Source organism: Sphaerodactylus townsendi, linkage group LG07 (assembly GCF_021028975.2).
Source record: "Sphaerodactylus townsendi isolate TG3544 linkage group LG07, MPM_Stown_v2.3, whole genome shotgun sequence".
NCBI classification, from domain to species: domain Eukaryota; kingdom Metazoa; phylum Chordata; class Lepidosauria; order Squamata; family Sphaerodactylidae; genus Sphaerodactylus; species Sphaerodactylus townsendi.
In genome coordinates, this window is record NC_059431.1 from 10,857,159 (window position 1) to 10,878,749 (window position 21,591).

The 21,591-nt window shown below is 49.4% G+C and overlaps 2 protein-coding genes across 3 annotated transcripts in view; one reads left to right on the forward strand and one right to left on the reverse strand.

Moving 5' to 3' along the window:
* LOC125436351 (elongation factor 2) overlaps positions 1-2,369 on the forward strand; it is a 33,411-nt gene extending 31,042 nt beyond the window's left edge. Inside the window, exon 15 of the mRNA XM_048503273.1 lies at positions 1,985-2,369. Within this exon, the coding sequence (XP_048359230.1) occupies positions 1,985-2,178 (194 nt within the window). The 3' untranslated portion in view covers positions 2,179-2,369. The remainder of the gene's footprint in view (positions 1-1,984) is intronic.
* A 1,924-nt stretch (positions 2,370-4,293) lies between these two features.
* The window catches only part of PIAS2 (protein inhibitor of activated STAT 2), a 36,889-nt gene continuing 19,591 nt past the window's right edge, over positions 4,294-21,591 (reverse strand). The window contains exons 8-14 of one of the 2 annotated variants that reach the window (XM_048503294.1): positions 20,973-21,046; positions 19,251-19,411; positions 18,104-18,237; positions 16,806-16,980; positions 14,200-14,339; positions 12,225-12,262; positions 4,294-6,667 (exon numbers count right to left, since the gene is read on the reverse strand). In XM_048503294.1, the coding sequence (XP_048359251.1) occupies positions 6,479-6,667; positions 12,225-12,262; positions 14,200-14,339; positions 16,806-16,980; positions 18,104-18,237; positions 19,251-19,411; positions 20,973-21,046 (911 nt within the window). In that variant the 3' untranslated portion in view covers positions 4,294-6,478. Of the gene's footprint in view, positions 6,668-7,940; positions 11,286-12,224; positions 12,263-14,199; positions 14,340-16,805; positions 16,981-18,103; positions 18,238-19,250; positions 19,412-20,972; positions 21,047-21,591 lie in introns of those variants that run through there. The other variant, XM_048503293.1, reaches the window with a different exon arrangement.

Genomic DNA, 21,591 nt, shown 5'->3' on the forward strand with positions numbered 1-21,591 from the left:
TGTTCTAACAAAGGTTTTTAGTTTCTTTCCTCTAGCAGGACTTTGTGGCTCCTCAGACTGATTTCTTGGGACGCAGGCTTTATAGACTAGCATCCGCTTCATTAGACGAAGCATGTTCTCAGTTGACGGACACACACACACAGTAGTGGGAAAAAAGCTGTAAACGCAAAGGCCGAAAGGGAATGAAACGTTAAGAACCACTGCCTTAACTTCCATAAGCAGTGTGGACTGGGGAATAGTGACTATTGCAGCAAGTGCGAAAACCATTGTCCTAGACCAGGGGTCTGCAACCTGTGGCTCTCCAGATGTTCATGGACTACAATGCCCATCAGCCCTACAATTGGCCATGCTGGCAGGGGCTGATGGGATTTGTAGTCCATAAACATCTGGAGAGCCTCAGGTTGCAGACCCCTGTCCTAGACACACCAGCTAATTTAGCAGGATAGAAATCCACTAATTTGAGGCATACTGGAGGACTCCAGTAATGCCAGTTGCCAGGGCACCGGATAGTTTGATCAGGCCCTCGTAGTTATGCTTATGATCCTGCTGCTGTGTTCATTACAAAAAGCTAGGCCTTCAAATAATCCTCATCCTTTTACCAAAGAACCCCTTCTTGCACTCAGTGGAAGAGAAGGTTAAGCTTACGAATGAACATAGGACTGGTCCTCAGCACTGTCCTATACAGATCTGGCTCTGGTGGGTTTTCTGGGATGCGTGGCCGAGGTCTGGTAGTTTTTGCTCCTCATGTTCTGCCCACATCTATGACTGGCATCTTCAGAGGCACATCACGATGAGATGCGTCTCTCTCCGTGGCACAGTCACCACCCCAACTCAGCTAAAACTAATTTTTCCTTGTACCAGAAACGAGTTGATGGTAACTCGTTTTAAAGTTCAAGGACCACAACAGGCTCCTCTATACAGATCAAAACTTTCCTTCCCCTAACTGTGGATAGCGTTTAGGGTGGGGGAAATCACATCTCAGTTTCCAAGGTTGCCTTAGCAGACCAGGTGCTTGGGAGCAGCAGCAGCAGCAGGCCATTACATTCACATCCTGCACGTGAGCTCCCAAAGGCACCTGGTGGGCCACTGCGAGTAGCAAAGGGCTGGACTAGATGGACCCTGGTCTGATCCAGCAGGCTCTTTCCTATGTTCTTAAGATGCTTGGCGAAGTCTACCTGCTACTGCAGTGGTGGCGAACCTATGGCACGGGTGCCAGAGGTGACACTCAGAGCCCTCTCTGTGGGCACACGCAAACAGAGTCCCCCTCCCTCCGCACATCTAAGCTGGCCTGGGCCGCTGGGCTCGATTATTAGCATTAAACCTAAGACCTAGTTTTGGGGAAGCAGTGTAGGCAACCCTGTTAAGCGCTGTTAAACTAAAGCGCAATCCTTTACCTGGGAGTAAGCTCGGTTGCTGGCAATGGAGCTTGCTTCTGAGTAAACCCTCCTAGGGTCGTGATTCACCCATTGGAAGAGTTGCATGGTTGCTTCAAAGCAAAGCCACTGACTACCACCAAACTTACTCCCGAGTAACGCATGCCTCGGAGCCAAGCATTTTTTCTAAACTAAAACCCTCAGTATTCAGGTTAAATTGCTGTGTTGGCACTTTGCAATAAAGAAGTGGGTTTTGGGTTGCAGTTTGGGCACTCGGCCTTGAAAAGGTTCACCGTCACTGTGCTACTGGCTTAGCCATAGGAATTGGATCATAATGCAATGGTACCCAAGGCCCCTGGCGCGATAGAATTAAAAGAGGAGGCTAACAAACAGGTTGCTATAATAGAATGAGATTATTAGCCTACAAAAGGGGGGCCAGTATTTTACTGCAAAGTGATTACTTTTGCTAGTAGGGATTTGCCTGACATGATTACGCGAGACTGTTGGTTTGTAACTGGGGAAAAGAAAGCTGTTTGGGAGCCTTACGTCATTCTGTTCACCTGACCCAACAGCTTTCCTTTCTGATGACTTCTTTCCCTCCCTCCCTCTAGGTTTCACGGCTGACTTGAGATCCAATACTGGGGGTCAGGCTTTCCCCCAGTGTGTCTTCGATCACTGGCAGATTTTGCCCGGAGACCCTTACGACGTCAACTCCCGCCCCTGCCAAGTGGTGGCCGAAACACGCAAGCGCAAGGGCTTGAAGGAGGGCATTCCGCCTCTGGACAACTTCTTGGACAAACTGTGACCGCAGCCGCCTCCGGGCCAGGGCTGCCTCCTTCGGTACCCAGCGTTGTCATGGAATTGGGATTTCTTCACAAAGCCAGGAGAGGGGGAGGAGACTGAAAGCAACAACCTGAACAAAAACAGAAGCCAGCCAGCATCTAGCAATTATGTCATGTTCACCTAATGAGAAATAAAAAGTATGTGTTAGAACTATTCGAGTGGTGGGGACTTTTATTCTGCTCCAGGCAGAGGCAGGAAGCCTCCTTCGGGGGAGGGCGGTATAAAAGTGGAACAAATAAAAGAAAGTGGTGGCGAACCTATGGCACTCAGAGCCCTCTCTGTGGGCACGTGCAAACAGAGTCACTTCTACTTCCCAGCCATTGACACATCTAGGGCTGAAAGCCTTGGGTGACGCTGGGAGCTCGCATTATTAGCATTAAACCTAAGACCTAATTTTGGGGAAGCAATGTAGGTCACCCTGTTAAGCGCTGTTAAACCCCACTGGTTTTCATGCGAAGAACTGAAGCATGATCCTTTACCTGGGAGTAAGCTCGGTTGCTGGCAATGGGGCTTGCTTCTGAGTAAACCCTCCTAGAGTCGTGATTCACCCATTGGAAGAGTTGCACGGTTGCTTCAAAGCAAAACCACCGACTACCACCAAGCTTACTCCCGAGTAACGCACGACTCTGAGCCAACCTTTTTTTCTAAACTAAAACCTCAGTATTCAGGTTAAATTGCCGTGTTCACACTTTGCGATGAATAAGTGGGTCTTGGGTTGCCATTTGGGCACTCGGTCTCAAAAAGGTTTGCCATCACTGGCCTAGGATAACATTCCACCCATAAATTTCATTTGCAATGCCCAGTATGTTTGGTGTATCTATCCCTTTATCACTGGTAGAAGCAGCCTACTGACCTGAACTCAGAAGGTAAGCAGGGTCCGCCCTCAAATGGGAGACCACCGAGGAAGCCCAGGGTTGCTATGAAGAGGCAGAAAGTGGCAAACCATTTGTTTGCCACTTGCCCTGAAAATCCTGTGGGGGTTGCTATAAGCTGGCTGGGATTGGATAACCGTTTCCACCCTACTCACGCCGTGAGCCAGGGAAAGAGGAGTGCTATTGGATGACGTTGCTGGTGTAGCGGTTGTCACAGCAACCACATCTCCTGCCCACCATGTGGAGGACTGGCTGTCTTCTAGGAGGCATTCACAATTCCCTCTGAAGCCAGCAGAGATCCCACAGTGCTTCTGTCTCCTCGATTAGAGGAGCTGAAGTCAGTCGGGGCTTTGGTAAGTTTATTGGTGATGGCTGGAGAGAGCTGGGACGGCTCCACAACCTTTTTAGACCTGTAGGCAGAGAAAATGCAGCCACAAAAAATGGCGGCGGCTGCTTAAATTCAGCCACACAGTGCAGATCCATGTGGTGGTGGCAGCCGCTGCCAAAACAACCGATCTGCTCAGCCAGGTGGATCTGCAATAGTCAACCAGAAGCCCTACTCAACCCTACCCATTTCCTAACAACACTTGGCTGGCTCGCCTGCTGGGGCATTATAAAGAGGCCAGCCCACCTTCCATAAACTAAAGGGAAGACCTTGAGGATGATGCTGCCGGCTCTGCCTATCAGTGGGCTTTGGGCACACAGAGGAAGTGGAAGGGACAGCGCTGGCTTCTAAATTAGCCACGTTTAGGTATCTGAAGGGATGTCATGTTGGCGAGGGAGCAAGCTTGTTTTCTGCTGCTCCAGAGACTAGGACAGTGGTGGCGAACCTTTGGCACTCCAGATGTTATGGACTACAATTCCCATCAGCCCCTGCCAGCATGGGACTAGGACCAGGAGGAATGGGTTCAAGGTGCAGGAAGAGAGATTCCACCTAAACATCAGGACAAACTTCCTGACAGTCAGAGTCTCCTTTGGAGGTTTTAAGACTGGATGCCCATCTGTCAGGAGTGTTTTCATTGCAGGGGGTTGGACTTGATGGCCCTTGGGGCCTCTTCCGGCTCTTATGATTCTATGAAAGTTGTGATTCACACAAATCTAACTACTAAATTGTGCGACCAGCTCCTAAGTCCCAAGAAAGATTGTCAAGGCCTGCGGAAGCTCGTGTTACCCACAAAGCAGCAAAACACACAAACATAAAAGGGTATGAGGAACCAGCATGGCTTTAATTGGGACCAAGGATACCAGATTACTTCAGTGAGTACAAAATTAGCCAACACAGAACTTGGATGACGTACAAGATCTCACCCTACGAGCTGCCGGCTCAGCTTAACGGAAAAAGAGATCATTGGGGTTGGGGTGGTGGGGAGGAACTGAAGCGGGACACAATGTGTTTATTTGACAATTCAGACACTTCTGTCTGGACAGGTATTTGTAGAATACCACTGATGACTTGCCTAACCAAAAAAAAAAAATCCCCAAAAACTCTTGCACTTGATCCAGTGTTTAACAAGTAGGAGGATGAAGAGTTTAATTCTTAACAAGCTAACATCAAGAAATGAAGGGAAGAGAAATGGCCGGGGGGGGGGGGGGGGATTACTGGAAAGGATGGCTTTTAATAAAGTACCACTACCTTTAGTAACTACGGAGGAGTAAATGCAGGTGCTGGAGGCAACATCAGCTGAAATCCACTTATATCAGGAGTCTGCAACCTGCGGCTCTCCAGATGTTCATGAACTACAATTCCCATCAGCCCCTTCCACCATGGCCAAATGGCATGGGAATTGTAGTCCATGAACATCTGGAGAGCTGCAGGTTGCAGACTCCTGCCTTATATAATTACTTCAAGTGGAAAGATCTGCAGGCCTCTAGCGGAGACCAAATCGGTCAGTATGACTTCTCCTTCAAGAGGCCATGAATTTACAACCACTAAGGGTGGTAGCCTGCATTTCCACCCCGGCTGCTTTTATTAAAGACCGGTCAAGGTAGGATGCTATGTGCTCTGAACCTGTCAACACCGCACCCAACAAGCTGCACCTGTTGACCAACTTGACAACTGATGCTGCTCATGTTCCACCTGGCCATGAAAAAACAGCTGAATCCTTAATTATAACTAAAAAAGCCAACGCAAATATTTCTGCCACCACCGGAGAGTTCCCAGCATGAGGTCTGGAAAAAGGGAGGGCGAGAACATTACAGGTGGAGGAGCCGCACATCAGCTCCCTTTGCGTTCTCGTTCCCAAGATGCTCAGGAATTGGCTACTGATAGGTAAAAACCGTATGCACACCCTCCTTAGGGTGACCTGTACAGAGGGGAAAGCTACCTGTACACATGCAGCTCAAAGTATCCATTAGCATCTAAAGTGGGGAAATGGCTTTTTTTTTAAAAAAAGGTGATTTGGCAAAGATGATTGATGCAATGAAAAATTCCATTCCCGCAGCTGCTCTGAAGGGAGCAGAGTATCAGCCTTGTTACCATGAAACCGCACACACAAAAATAGTTTCCATCTCATAATGGAGGCAAAACGTGGCGTCGCTCTACGTTCACATCTGAAGCACCGGCCGTTCTGTAGGCCGCGGCTTGCAGATAGAGCAGAAGTCTCTCTTCCTTCATCCAAGGAGAACTAGTAGCCCCAGTCCTGAAGGTAATCGCTAGACTCTGCCTTCATCTTTTTATGAACATGGATATGCGTGAAGCTGACTTTGCATAGCATTCTCTTCCCCCGCAAATCATCCGAGGGGGGGGAAACGTCACTTTTCAAGCTGGGCTTTTCCGTTGCACTTTCCACTGAGCGGCGTCGGAGCACAAATGAACCATTCCAGATTTTCTAAACAAGACGGGAGACGTGGTGGGGACGGGAAGGCACAAAGGAAGCTCAAAGTACACGCAGGGGTTATTTCCCATAACTTCCACCTTCCTTCTCCGTTGAAGACATATTCCTAAGCAGAACGATCCTTTAAACGTCACAATGCTTTCCTTTCGACCTCGCGACTGGGTTAAATACAGGTCCTTAGCAACTCAGAGAAATTAAGTGCTTACTGCGTTAGAAAAAAAAGGGTGGCTTGTTTGTTTTGTACATTATTGCTGTTTGTAACAAATTAAAATCCACGTAGGAGCCCCTCCCCACCCCAGAATCCATGCAGCAACAAAGTTATGTCGATTTCTTCGTAAGGAGCTTGAATGGCTGGCTTGTTCCAAAGCAGACCGTACGCTTCCAAAGTAGCAAAAAGGGAAACGACATCCTTTGCAGTCTCGTTTTCTTCTTCTTGGTCTGGTTTTGTTAAATCCACTCGCAAAGGGCAGCACAATCTGCGGATTCCTCTCCGCCAATAAATACCCCACTGTAAGGTCCGTGCATGCGGGCGGACAGGCGGGCAAGAGTCTCGCTCTCAGTCCAAGGAGATGATGTCGGGAATGCTGGCCCCGCTGCTCGTGATGACGGCCGTCTCGCTCCGGCCCGAGGAGCTGACGCGCGTGCTGCTCTCCTGGTGGCTGGTGGAGGTGATGATGCTGCCGGGGGTGGTGCTTGTGGGCAGCGCGGAGGTGAGGCTATCCAAAAACATAGGCGGACAGTACTGCTTGAAACAAACAAGGGAGCAAGTGAGGAGGAGAGAGGAGAGGCACAAAGCGGAAAAAAACAACAGCGGAAAGGCCAAGATGCTCGGCTAGGACGGGTTTCTGCACGCTCACTGATCTTGTCTGAAGTGGTGCTCCGGTTCCAGACACAGGCCTGCAGAGGCATAGCAAGGGGGGGAAACGCCCAGTGTACCGGTTCGTCTTCTGCCCCCCGCCCCGCCCCCACCAGATCCCCACAGGGGCACCCCCCCGGTGCGTTGCGCTCCCCCCTTCCTTGGAGCTACGCCTCTGCAGGCCTGCGAGGAACCAGTTCATACTGTACGTTGCCCTGCTTCCAGACTAAACAAGGCTCTCCTATAGACCCCGCCTTCTGGTAGGAAAGCATAGAAACCGACAACTGCCCTAGTACGCTTCCCCCTGCGGAAAACCGTATTTCCAGAACTTTACCAGCAAAGGCTGGGTTTTACAAAACTGTACACAAAAGGGTGCCAAACTAACGTGCCCCCCCAGGAAGCCTTGAGGGTTTCCAGCCATCTGCTTCATTTAAAATGTTTGTTAGCCACATTTCTGCCTTGCGGGACTCAAGGCGGCGGGCAGTGTCGATAAAATGATTATTAAAAAGGCACATTGAAAGCCACCTCTCAAAATCTTCAGTTGGGACTGCCAATAAATAAAAACTGAATTAGTCAAATGAGGTTCTCAACAAAACTGACCCCAACAAATCTGATGTAGGAAGCCCACAGGGAACGGCCCATTGGCTACTCGCTGTGAATTGGGGCTGATTCTGACCCCCTCTGTCTGGGAGGCAGGAAGTCGTTTTTTGTCACTTCCTTTCAGAGGTCTGGGCGCCAACTTATTCAGTATCCATCTGGCCAAGCAGAAGGCAACATAGAACAAGAAGTAACAGGACAACAATAACAACAGTAACACGAAGAAATGCAAAACGAGAACCACCGGGAAAACTAACGATGATCATGGGAGGGACAAGATGTCCTCCTTGCCTACCAGGAGAAGGGCCCTTTACGGTGAGTGTCCAATGGACCGTTCTCCTGGAGGTGGAGGACATCTTGGATGTTGCACCTCCCACAACAGTGTCCCCCAACAGGGTGGGTCAACATTAGTTTTCCAGGACATGCTCTAAGACACAGGTGTCAAACTCGCAGCCCTCCAGATGTTATGGACTACAGTTGGACTACAGTTCCCACTATGATGAGAACTGTAGTCCATAACATCTGGAGGGCCGCGAGTTTGACACCTGTGCTCTAAGACCTTCCTACCAAAGGCCGTCTAAGCTTCCACCCAAGTCTGTGGTTTGTAGTATTTAACAAATGAGGACGTTGATGACCATATAGCTGCCTTGCAGACCTCTTCTACCATGGCGTGTTTTCTGAAGGCTGCATTAGTAGTAGTTGTGCTAAGTATCGAATGTACCATAATGCCAGGAGGGGCATTAGTAGTAGTTGTGCTATGTATCGAATGTACCATAATGCCAGGAGGAGCAGGTAGATTAGCTGCCTTGTGGGCCTCGATGATGCAGGCTTTCAGTGTAGTGCTAACTGTCACCGTAGACATTAAGGTGGAGCGACATTAACGAAGAGACTGTGGGTTTTCCATATCTCCTCTGTTCTGAGAATGAAGGCTTCAAGGGAATGACAAATGTCCAAGTTATTCCAGAGTCTTTCACCTGGTCGCGAAGGATTGGGATAGAAGGTACGAAGAACAATCTCCTGTCGGAGTTGGAGTGACGAACTGGCCTTGGGTCTAACCGTAAAATCGGTTTGCAGCACAACCCCGTCCTTGTGAAAAACACATAGGTTCGAGTTTACTGAGTTCGAAAACCCATCTGGCTGATGTAATGGCCACTAGGAAAAGGATTTTCATCCTAAGCCAACATAAACAAATAAATTGGAGAGGTTCGAAGGGGGGAACACGTCAAGGCTGAGAGGACAGAATGAAGTCACCAAGATGGAAACCTATCGGTCTGTGGTGGTTGGATTTGGAAGACCGCTTTCAAGAGTCTCCAGGATGCTGGCGTTCCTCTTTTGGTACTGTGGAGAAGTGAGTGTAAACCCAAGAATCTCTCTGCTGTGGGGACAGGTTCTATCGCCCAGATCTCCAGAAGGTCTTGAATCGCTGAGGCGGTTTGTGGCACCTTGTTGGGTCTGTTGTTTATCGGGGACGGGAGGAACCGGTGTTTGGGAAGATGAGCAAATTCTATCATGTAACCGTTGGTCACGACCTCTCTGGTCTACCTCTCACTGGTCTCAGAAGTGGAGAAGGCGACCCCTGACCAGTATCCCTTTGTACTCATTGTCTGGAGGTCTTGTCCGTCCTGGGAAACTTTTTGGGCTTCCTGAAGGGACTAAAAGTCCCACGCCTCCGCAGGGATTCCTGCTGCTGCCAGGGTGGATGTCTGCCATCTCTGGGCATCCTAGGCAGGGCCCTATGGGATCTGAATGTACTTCTGGATGGAGGCTGGTTCCGTTCACACCTGACGAATTTGGGCATAACTTTCTTCTTGTCTTTTGTTTCGACAAGGACTTGGTCCAGATCTCGGCCAAACAGCATGGTGCCGTGGAAGTCATAGCCTGCGACCGCCATTTTGGAGTGTGCATCGGCCTGCCAGGCTCTGAGCCATAGACTGCGTCTTGCAACCACCGAGTAAGCCATGGAACGGGAACACAGGACGAGGGCATCGGAAGTTGCGTCGGCCAAAAAGGAGGCTCCGATAAGAACGAGATCCAGTCCCTCCCTGATGCCCCGCTCCTTGGGGTGGACCATATCAAGGAGCTGGCGAAGCCATAAGAGGACTGCCCTGGCAACGGTGGAGGAGCATATGAGCGCCTTCATGGCCATGGCCAACGATTCGTGCGCTCTCCTGAGAGCCTTGTCTGAATGTCTATCCTGGAAATCCTTTAGCTTGCCATCCTTGGATCCGAGCCCTCCCGACTGAAGGGCCACCACAGCGGCATCCACCAAAGGCATTTGAAGCATCCTGTCCACATGCGGAGGGACAGCGTAAAGCTTTTTTAGTAGGGGGGAAACCCCTTTGTTTGACGCTGGGGATTTCCATTCCCTTCTAATGCATCTCTCAAAAAACTCTGGGAGAGGGAAACATAGCTGGTTATCATCTACATGGGGGGAAAGGGCCTCATTACCCTCGGGGCAACCTTTAATTGGCTTAGAGGAGGATGAGCGGGGACCCGAGGGATCCTCAGCGTCCGCAGGGTCCTGTAAATTTAAAGCTGAGATGGTCTTTGTGATAAGGTAGGAGAGATCTTCCGGTTTAAAGAACCTGGAGTCTGAGAAATGGTCAGGCCCCTCATACTCTTCCCCAGCAACCTCATCTGGAAGGGAGAGTGGATCCTGCTGACTGGATCTGTCCCTGGATCTAGGCAGGGGTGAGCGTGATCTGGAACGAGACTGGGGTTTGGGAGCCCTGGGTCTGTCTTCCCTGCCGTGGTGATACTGTTCCCTCTCATGCCGAACTGATTCCCTTAGTAAAAGAGCAAAATCGCTGGGGGAGAACTCTTGCCAGGTCATGGGTATACTCGGGAGTAAACGCGGCTGATTCCCAATTGTTTCCCTGCTCCCCCCCGAGATGTTCTGATCTTGCCTGAGGGTGGAAGTCCGGGCAACCGCCGCAGTCTCTGAGCCGACTAAGCCCAGGTTGCAGGAATGGTTGCAAACATTGGTGGAGGAGCTGGCGCGCTGTGGGGAGGTTGAACAGCTGCACTTCTGCAGGCACCACTTCTTGTGTTCCGGGGCCATCTTCTCCAACCCTGGGTCAACCTGCCGGCTTCCTGGGGGGAATTGGGTGACTCTGGCCTGCCGTCTTTCCGGGGAGAAGGCGGTAGCTCTGGGCTTTGGGTTGGCCTGTCGTCTTTCTGGGGAGAAAGAGGTGACTCCCGTCTTCGGGTTGGCCTGTCGTCTTTCCGGGGAGAAAGAGGTAGCTCCGGTCTTCGGGTTGGCCTGTCGTCTTTCCAGGGAAAAAGCGGTAGCTCTGGGCTTCGGGTTGGCCTGTCGTCTTTCCGGGGAGAAAGCGGTAGCTCTGGGCTTCGGTTTGGCCTGTCGTCTTTCCGGGGAAAAAGCGGTAGCTCTGAGCTTCGGGTTGGCCTGTCGTCTTTCCAGGGAAAAAGCGGTAGCTCTGGGCTTCGGGTTGGCCTGTCGTCTTTCCGGGGAGAAAGCGGTAGCTCTGGGCTTCGGGTTGGCCTGTCGTCTTTCCGGGGAGAAAGAGGTAGCTCTGGGCTTCGGGTTGGCCTGTCGTCTTTCTGGGGAAAAAGCGGTAGCTCTGGGCTTTGGGTTGGCCTGTCGTCTTTCCGGGGAGAAAGAGGTTGCTGTGGGTTTCGGGTTGGCCCGTCGTCTTTCCGGGGAGAAAGAGGTAGCTCTGGGCTTCGGGTTGGCCTGTCGTCTTTCTGGGGAAAAAGCGGTAGCTCTGGGCTTTTGGTTGGCCTGTCGTCTTTCCGGGGAGAAAGAGGTATCTCTGGGCTTTGGGTTGGCCCGTCGTCTTTCCGGGGAGAAAGCGGTAGCTCTGGGCTTCGGGTCATCCTGCTGGCTTCCTGGGGGGGAGCTGGTAGCTCTGGCTGTAGCCTCACGGGTCCCTTTAGAAAACGTCTCCCTCTGAGGAGAGAAGGAATGGTCCGCCATTTTGAGTAAGACGGAAAAGGTGGGAAATCTGCAACTTGCTAGCTTCTCCTAACTCTCTTTTCTTACACTGAGCACGTGACAGGCGAGAAACAAAGGGGGGGCGAGGGGAGACAAAACACAAAGCCAGAAAAGAGGGACAAAAGGTAGTAAGAGAAGTAGAGAAGGGTAAAAGTGAAAGCGCCTAGCCAAATGTTGTGCTCTCCCTTGAGAGGCAGGGAAAATACTGAATAAGATGGCACCTAGACCTCTGAACGGAGGTGATAAAAACCATCTTCCTGCCTCCCAGACAGAAGGGGCCGGAATCACCCCCACATCCAAGATGTCCGCCTCCTCCAGGGGATTCTATGGACACGTTTTTGCAACGCAGTCAAGTTCAGTTCAGCTGTGTTCAAAAACTGAGGAAAACAGTTATACACGAGTCAGACATTGTGCTCTAGTTTCTGGTTCTCCCTTTCGTTTGAGGGGTCCCATCCAGGGTACATTACTCTCCCTCCAGTATTTTATCTCAACCATCACTATAGGAAGTGACAGGTCTAAAGTGGTCATTCAATGAATCTCATGACTGGGAAGGGTCTTGCACCTATATCTCCCAGGTCTCGGGCTAACTACAACGACACCATGCCTTTTCCCCTCCTCCACAGATGGTCTTCACCCATAGAATAAGCATTCCCAACAAATGAATCAAAATCAGGATAAATCTTTCAGGTACTGCAGGAGAAGCATTTCCCTCCCTCCCTCCGCCAATTTTGTCTGCTTCTGAAAGCACAAGCAAGACTTCTAAGATTCTGAAGCAGGCGGGCTGGGCACTGAACTACAAATCGGACCCTCGTGCTATTAAATTATTCCACCTTAATTTAGATTATGCATGTGAGTATCAGAAACCATTGAATCTTTTATAGTCAAAACACTTACCTGCGGATCAACTGGGATTAAGGAAAGAAAATCCAGACCTAGAGAGAAGAGACGCAGCCATTTTGAGAAAAACAGGCAACTGATTTCCTTCAAGGCTACCTCAGACTTCAGAGGGCGCCCCACTTGAGAACCGCTTTATTTAAGAGCCCACTCTCAAATCAATACCTCTTTGACGACGTGCTACTCTCAAAAGTGAGGGTCCCTAAAATTATGCTAGGGTGGACAACTTAAGGTGGCCAGTCACAGGTCTTCAAGATTTTTCCTGTTCTTTCTGTCCAAGAGGGATTTCTGCAGGTGCTCTAGAACTGACCCCTGAGCCACCAGCAGTGTCTTTTAAGCAGCTGATCAGGAAGCTAAACAGCCTTGAAAAAGGACTCAGGATAACTTGTTCAAGGGAATGTGGCAGAGTAAATGTGCTGGCCAGCTCACGACCAGCAAAACGGGAACGTTTCAGAGTCTCCACCCCAATTTTCTTCGTATAGGAAATAACAGCAACTTCCTCGTCCCCGTCCCCCCTCCACACACGTTGCTGGTCTAACTTTGGAGACTCATCAAATAGTGATGATTGCCAAGACTCCAAAGGAATGGAGGTACTAGAATGAAGGCAAGAAAAATGCAGTACTAATACGGGGCTGCAAGTTCCATCAGATAATTTCTAAAGAGCAGGAGCAAAGATACCATTTGGATGCAAATACGGAGATGGTTAAAGCAAGATAAGGGACAGCTCATCTCCCCTCTCGAAAGCCCACTCAAGAGCGGGGAGGCCTCCCCGATTTTGGATTTTGACGACAGAGCTCGGGAGTGAAGCTTGACAGATCCCACCTGGGTCTTGAACAAAGTGATCTTCCGAACGCATATTCAACAAGCGTGGACATTTAAGTCTGGAATAAAACTCAAAAGTTGTCTATACATGATAGAAGAAGGGGGGTTTGGGTGGGCAGGGAGAGAAGGGATCTGTGCCTTCAGATATTTCCCCCATGCATGCATTGTTGCCAAAAATGTGCACAACATGGACAAAGAGGTAACAGGTCTCTGCCCCAGTCTTGGGTGCTACACATGAAGCCACCTTCTACTGAACGAGACCCTTGGCCCATTCAGGTCAATATTGTCTGTTAAGACTAGCGGGGGCTCTCCAGGGTCTTATCATCCACAATGTGGTCCTTTTAATTGGAGGTGCCAGGGATTGAACCTGGGACCCTTTGAACACTAAGCAGAGGCTCTACCACTGTGCCACAGAACAGGAAGCAGAACAAGGTAAGCTGCGGACAAGCATTATTGGGTTCAAGTGTACGTACTGGGGTTTAGCAGGGAATGGGATCAAGGGGCTGCCCCCAAAGGCTTTACAGAAATGGTGGGTTTTGAAAAGAGAATTTGAAAGGCAAGAGGAGATGGCAGGCCATGCAAGTGTTCCAGAAGGCAGACAGAACCAGGGAGTAGAATGGAAAAAAAAGTAAATTGAGCAGGAAACCTTTAGATGGCTAATGGTAAAGGAAATCAATGGGGATAGGGATATCTCAAGGTGAGTGCAGAGAGAGTGGGGGGAGACATCAGACCATGAAAAGCTTTGAAAATATGGACAAGGGATTTCTGGGCTGTGTGGCCGTGGTCTGGTAGATCTTGTTCCTAACGTTTCACCCACATCTGTGGCTGGCATCTTCAGAGGTGTATCACAGAGAGAAATCTCTTACACACTGTGTCCAGTATGTACACAGTGTGTACACAGTGTGTAAGAGACTTCTCTCTGTGATACACCTCTGAAGATGCCAGCCACAGATGTGGGCAAAACTTTAGGAACAAGATCTACCAGACCACGGCCACACAGCCCGGAAAACCCACAACAACCAGTTGAATCTGGCTGTGAAAGCCTTCGACAATACAATGGACAAGGAAGTCTGCCCTCAATCTGAGGGGGAGTCCCCTATAGTGTTATCAGATCAGTTTTGGGGGCAGGGGGGATGAGACACCATCTACCTACCAGGCAAGTCTGATGAGATACTTGATATTGGTGGGTGGTGGAATGGTACAGAGTAGTCAGTTAATGACGGTGGAATAGCAGCCGGATCCACTGTGTTCACCCCAGGGACTCGCACAGAAGACGGCTGGTACATGAGCACCCTGTTTTGAAACAACAGGGGGAAAGTTAGAAAAAACATGGCGGTTAGTTAGTTATACGAGAAGGGAAATCCCGGGCCACAGCACCCTCTTGCTCTCCGTGGGCTGGACGCCACACAAGGTCATGAAAGTTCTCAGCTTTTCCTATCACCCAAACGCCTTGTCCTGATCTGGAAACCTACTGGCAATATCCTGTTATTGGCCACCACAACGGTTAGAGCCAGCATGATGTAGTGGTTAAGAGCAGGTGGATTCTAATCTGGAGAACCGGGTTTGATTCCCCACTCCTCCACTTGAAGAAGAGTGGATAACAAGGATAACAAAGTGTAAACCACCTGACCTGTGGTGGCATGGAGGGGGAATGGTCTCTCTGCCTGGACTGCTGACCTATCTGACCTGGCAGAACAGTGTCCTGAAAGGAGCAGCCTGTTTGAATTCAGAAACTCCATATGGGGACTGTGTTTGACCTTCTCGGCAAGACTGCCCAAATGACCTCCTCCCTCCTTGATCTCAGATTGCAAATGCCTTAGCAGACCAGGTGCTCAGCAGCAGCAGCAGCAGCAGCAGGCCATTGCTTTCACCTCCTGCATGTGAGCTCCCAAAGGCACCTGGTGGGCCACTGCGAGTAGCAGAATGCTGGACTAGATGGACGCTGGTCTGATCCAGCAGGCTAGTTCTTATGTTCTTATGTTCTCAACCTCATGACTGGCACTTACTCAGGAAACTGCATTTGAATATGAATAGCAGCACCCCTGGACAAACCAGTTCTCTTTCGTCTGTATCTCTTAACCTATTCAAGGGTCTTCCTCACCCTTCTCCTGACCATCTGGTAACCCCCATTAAGGGCTGTTACCTGCTTAGTGTCCAACATTGCAAAATCAATTAAGAAGAAGAAGAGGAAGAAGAGTTTGGATTTATATCCCCCCTTTCTCTCCTGCAGGAGACTCAAAGGGGCTGACAATCTCCTTGCCCTTCCCCCCTCACAACAAACACCCTGTGAGGTAGGTGGGGCTGAGAGAGCTCCGAGAAGCTGTGACTAGCCCAAGGTCACCCAGCAGGCGTGTGTGGGAGCGTACAGGCTAATCTGAATTCCTCAGATAAGCCTCCACAGCTCAGGCGGCAGAGCTGGGAATCAAACCCGGTTCCTCCAGATTAGATACACGAGCTCTTAACCTCCTACGCCACTGCGTAATGGGCCGGCCATCAGGTCAATAGTCTGACACTCAAGGCCATTGCCTCACCTGGAACGACAGGAAAAATCCTTGGTTCAAGGATTTCCTTTGCCCGGAGACACGTTTTTCCCTATAAAAGGCACGCCTCAGGCCCCAGTTAGGTGTTCAATATTATCACATACCGTACTACCATGCTGCTGATATTGTTCCATCAGTGCTGATCATCCAGAGCAGGGGTCTGCAACCTGCGGCTCTCCAGAGGTGCATGGACTACAAATCCCATTAGCCCCCGCCCGCATGGCCAATTGGGAATTGTAGTCCATGAACATCTGGAGAGCCGCAGGTTGCAGACCCCTGATCGAGAGCCTAGTGCTGGTCATTAGGTCTCAGTCTCCGAGACGTCCACAAGACTGGTAAATATAATCTTATAGTGTCCCATTCCCTTCTCTCTCTATATATACCAAACCTATCTTTCACCTCTAAATTACATCCTAGGACAGTGATGGCGAACCTATGGCACGGGTGCCAGAGGTGGCACTCGGGGCCCTCTCTGAGGGCACACGCACACAGAGTTTGTCATGTGGGGGGCAGAAAATGACCCCCCACACACACACACACCTAGGCTGGCCTGGGCCACCGAGCATGACGTGCGTGCACCGCGGTGAGCAGGGAGGACTCGGCTGGCTGGCCTGGTGCCTGTGCTCTGGGTAGCTGCTGCCTGGGGGGGCGGGGGTGGGCGCAGAGAGGCAGAGATGCTAGAGAGGCACAGAGCGGCGCACGCAGGACTTGCTGGAGGCTAGAGCAGGCTGGCCCCTGCTCAAGTGGGTGGGGCGGAAGAAGAGGGAGCCAACCGGTTTTTCTAAGCTAAAACCTCAGCATTCAGGTTAAATTGCCGGGTTGACGCTTTGTGATAAATAAGTGGGGTTTGGATTGTAATTTGGGCACTTGGTCTCCAAAAGGTTCGCCATCACTGTCCTAGGAAGACTTGTACATTGTTTTACACCCAATAACTGAGTGATTGTGAGTGGGAATTTATTTTTATTCCATTTTCTTATTTTCAAAAAAAACCCCAAAATTTATTTTATCTGCTGGTTTTTTACGATGAGCTGAAACCCGTATACACTGGCAATATATATCGATCAAGTTACCCAATGCTCCTTAAGCTACACCAAGCGACCTTTTGCTCTACAGCTAATTTCCCCAACCAGAGCGGGTCGTTGCGTCCCACCATTTTGGGTAACAGAACAGACCGAGCACGAGCACAAACGCCTCGTTATTCATTAGAACATTCACACACCCTTTGGTGGGACTTGCTTGCATTTCGGACATATAGATGCATTTCCTTTTGGAAGGCATATCGTCTTCCTCGTCGGAGGAGCTCTCGACGGTGAGGTCGATGACGTCCACTTTCTTCTTGCCGGCATCGCTGCTGGTCACTGGCGTGGAGCACGGCTTGCCGACAACGCCGGAGCCTGGAAAGGAGGAGAATGCCCCGAGGAAGAAGACCACAAAACAACTCCCAATGCTTGGATGTTTAATAGAGTTTCTATCTCCCTCTTCGGTGTTTAAGATGCCACTGGGGCTCTCTTCGTTCTGCAAAGGTTAACTGTTTTAAAGCTCTCTATACCTTCGGCTGTGGGGCCAAGCTCCCTCAATAAATTGCTCTGCTGATCTCCTTCATAGGAGAAGGATCCCATATCAGAAGGATAAGTTGTCTCAGGTAGTTCCGGAGGGCAGTCATGTTGGTCTGCAGCAGAATGGCTGGATTGGAGCCCTTTTGGGCCATAAGTTTGCAGAAGTCCAAACTTCAAAAGCTTCTGCCCCGAAAATCTCTTAAGATACTGCTGGACTCAAATCTAGCTTTTATTTTTATTTATTTTTTATTTTATTATTTATATTTGTATACCGCCCTCCCCAAAGGCTCAGGGCGGTGTCCATCAACATTAAAACAATGTAAAACATCAATATATAATTTACAATAAAATAATATATAAAATACTAACTACAGATGGCTGTACTATACTATAAAATACTAAACAACCCCTCCTTCCCCCTTTATGTACCCACGGGAGGCCAGATGTTCTTATGGCGGATGTTGACATCATCCCGGCTAGCCAAACGCCTGGCGGAACAGGTCCATTTTACAGGCCCTGCGGAAACTTTGTAAGTCCCGCAGGGCCCTGATCTCACCTGGAAGCCTGTTCCACCAGGTAGGGGCCAGAGCTGTAAAAGCCCTGGCCCTTGTAGAGGCCAGCCGGATCGCCTTGGGGCCAGGGATCACCAGTAGGTCCGCCTCCGACGAGCGGAGGGGCCTAGAAAGGGGATATAGGGAGAGACGGTCCCTCAGATAAGCAGGGCCAAGGCCGCGAATGGCTTTGAAGGTCAATACCAAAACTTTAAACATGACCCGGTACTCGATTGGCAGCCAGTGCAGTTGGTATAGGACCAGCGTAATCCGGTCCCTAGCTGTTGCCCCATATTTCTCAAATATGCTTTTTATCCCTTTCACAGGTGCAAATATCCAGAGGTGGACTGGAAGCAGCACTCGCCCGCCCACCCCCAGAAGCCCAGGATCTGACCTCACGCATCACTTACTTTCTATTTTCGTGCATTGTGGGCCAGCAACTTTCACAGACTCCTTCTTTGGCCTCATGGGACACCAGGTTCCGTCCTCCTGGAATTTGATCTCATCGATGTCTGAACATTCGCTTAGGATTTCCATAAAGAGCCTGGAAAACACGAGTGAACATTCACGATTGCCTTCCATCAGTCGCACTGAGGGGGGCTATCACATTAACCCCCCACCTCAAAAAAAAAAAACCCATGAAGGAAAAAGTCCATACAAAGCTATAGCGTGGGGGGGGGGGGGAGGGGGAACCAATCATAGAATCATAGAGTTGGAACAGACCACAAGGGTCATCCAGTCCAACCCCCTGCCATGCAGGCACACACAATCAAAGCACTCCCGACAGATGGCCCTCCAGCCTCTGTTTAAAGGGGGAGGGAAGGAACAGCCAACTGATAGTTCTCAAAAATGAGAAGTGATTTAGCAAAACCTCTCTCTCAAAATCACAGCACTTCAATTAAAGGTGAACGTAAACTAGCTGTGCTTTGTACTTGAAGGCAATTGGACCAGCAAAAAGTACAAGCAGGTCACCTCTGTGGTGTCGCGTTTAAGAGCGGCAATCTGTAATCTAGAAAACTGGGTTTGATTCCTCGCTCCGCCACACGAGGCCTGCTGGGTGACCTTAGGCCAGTCTCAGCTCTGTCAAGAACTGTCTCGTTTCATGCGGAGGCATGAAATGGCAAATCTATTCTGAGCATCTCTTGCCTTGAAGACCCTATGCCACGGCATCCCCAAAAATCTCCTGTGACTTGGAGACACCTTCCGGCTCGGTGAAGCTAGTTTCAGAACCCCTGCCAGTGACTTGCCAGCACGGATTTCTTATGGAGTGAGAATTGGGAGAACACTTCTGGCAATGGACTGTATAGGTCAGAGGTGGCCAACCTATGGCACTCCAGATGTTCATGGACTACAATTCCCATCAGCCCCACCAGTATGGCCAATTGGCCATGCTGGCAGGGGCTCATAGGAATTGCAGTCCATGAACATCTGGAGTGCCATAGGTTGGCCACCCCTGATATAGGTTATTACTTCACTAAACAGAGCAAGTTTTTTTAAAAAAGGAATTTTAAAGACAATTAAAAGCCCAAGGTATCACCGTCACCTCGGCTTACTGACCCGTCTAATATGAGACTCTCGTAAGCAGCTTTCTTGTCACACACAGGACAGATCCACGTGGGTTTCTTCTCGTTCATTTGGAGATAGAGGGCAGCGTCAAAACACTGCAGGTGAGTACAGGTAACCGCTCGGCAGGGAATCGTCAACCTCATTTTCCCCAGCTGGGGCCCCGGCCAGATGAAAAGGGAAAGAAAAAGGGGAGGGGAAGACAAAGAATTAGGAATCAGAGAAAAAAGGAAATCCATTCGTAGACTCTTGTGAGGACACTGGGTTGCATTACAGTGTTGTCTTGTCAGTGAAAGCCTAGAACTGCAATCCACACATAACCCTCAGCAGAGCTTGGGCGGGTTGGTAGGTTTCTCTAGCGCAGCGTGGACTCCTTTTTTCACCCTCCCCCCTCAAGGTACCACACTTCTTTCAAGGTTTCAGTCATCGATCCCTTAATGGAATCCTTGTTCCCTCAATGACCCCCCAGGCATGTAAAATAAAATAAATATTATCAACAATCAATTGTAATTCCAGAAGTAGCACCCTTCTGTAGAAGGCAGTCGATGCTCCCTGGGCTCTTGCTGAATGAGATTTAATCTGAAAAGGACAGCGCTCCCTGCTGCTGCCATCCATCTGGAGATCATTTTGAGGTGGAGATGCTTTGCCCTTCTTGGGCCCATAGCAGCACCCCAAAAGGGACCCTGACTTCCTAAAGTGCCTGGTCCTACTGAGATAATATAGCAGTGATGGTGAACCTTTTTGAGACCGAGTGCCCAAATGGCAACCCAAGACCCACGTATTTATCGCAAAGTGCCAATACGGCCATTTAACCTGAATACCGAGGTTTTAGTTTAGAAAAAAGGTGCGTTACTTGGGAGTAAGCTTGGTGGTAGTCGGTGGTTTTGCTTTGAAGCAACCGTGCAACTCTTCCAACGGGCGAATCATGACCCTAGGAGGGTTTACTCAAAAGCAAGCCCCATTGCCAGCAACCGAGCTTACTTCCAGGTAAAGGATCGCGCTTTAGTTCTTCGCATGAAAATCAGTGGGGTTTAACAGCGCTTAACAGGATGACCTACACTGCTTCCCCAAAACTAGGTCTTCGGTTTAATGCTAATTATCGAGCCCAGCGGCCCAGGCCAGCCTAGATGTGTGTGTGGGGGTGACTGTGCACGTGCCCACAGAGAGGGCTCTGAGTGCCACCTCTGGCACCCGTGCCATAGGTTCGCCACCACTGTAATATAGTAACATTCTTTTAACAACCAATGAATGGAGTTTCTTTTCTGCTTCGGAGGAAGGCTGCAGGAATAGAACAGGTAACACAGTATCCTGGGCTGGACAAAATCTGAATACTACTTTGAGGAAGAAGCCTAAACTAGGACGCAAAACTATCTGGCAAACTACTTTAGAAATGGGGGATCAATTCTGAGAGCAGCCGCCTCACCTACCCACCTGGTGGAAGTGACACCTTCTGGAGGGCCCTCGTCTTGGAAAGGCACCCCATGGAGAAGGCTGATAAGGCTCAAAGGGAGGTTCCATCCAGGTAACCACTAGTTACAATGACCATTGTGGTATCAGTTTATAATATGAGTTTTTAGAATTCAATAAATCTCTCATCCATAACCCCCTCCCCTCTTTTTTTTCGGGTGATAGCTAATGTAATTCCCTAAGTAAGGCTAAATGCGACCAAGAACTCCCTGTAAAGGATCATTTGCATGATTTCACATCTATACTTACAGGACACATCAGCGATACCCGAAGGCTGGTTGTGGCAATTTCGCTATCTGGGTCAGCAGTGAGTTTTTCTTTAACTGTTAGAGAGATTGGTAAAAAGACAAGATGATGCTTTAAAGAATTATACATGACGGATCAGCCTGGAACAGACCACAACACTGCACAACTGCTAAACCATGGCTTTGCAGAAAGCGTTCTCCGTGACTTTGTGCGCTCTTCTGCCTTCTGTTCACAAGGCTATACTGTTCCTGTTTTGTTTTGAACCAAGCCACTGTTTGAAACTTTGCTTTTAAAAAAATTAATAACTTCGTTGGTTTTCAATTCAATTACAAAAAAGTTACAATTTTCTAAACAAATACAGTTCACAAAATAAATGCGGACGTTATGTCCACTTAAACTTTCCTCAATATTTGAGAGAGCGTTATTCCTTTTCTTACTAACAATATAACAAAGACTTCATGAACGAAATGAACTCTTTAGCAAGCGTTAACTGCACAGTTAAAGAAAAAAGTTTGTTCTAACTTGAGCTTTTATTTTTTAAACAAAGCAAAGAAAATATTTGACATTCTTCTACTTCTTCACCTATCTGAACTTAATACCTTTTCCATTCTTCTCCACAGAG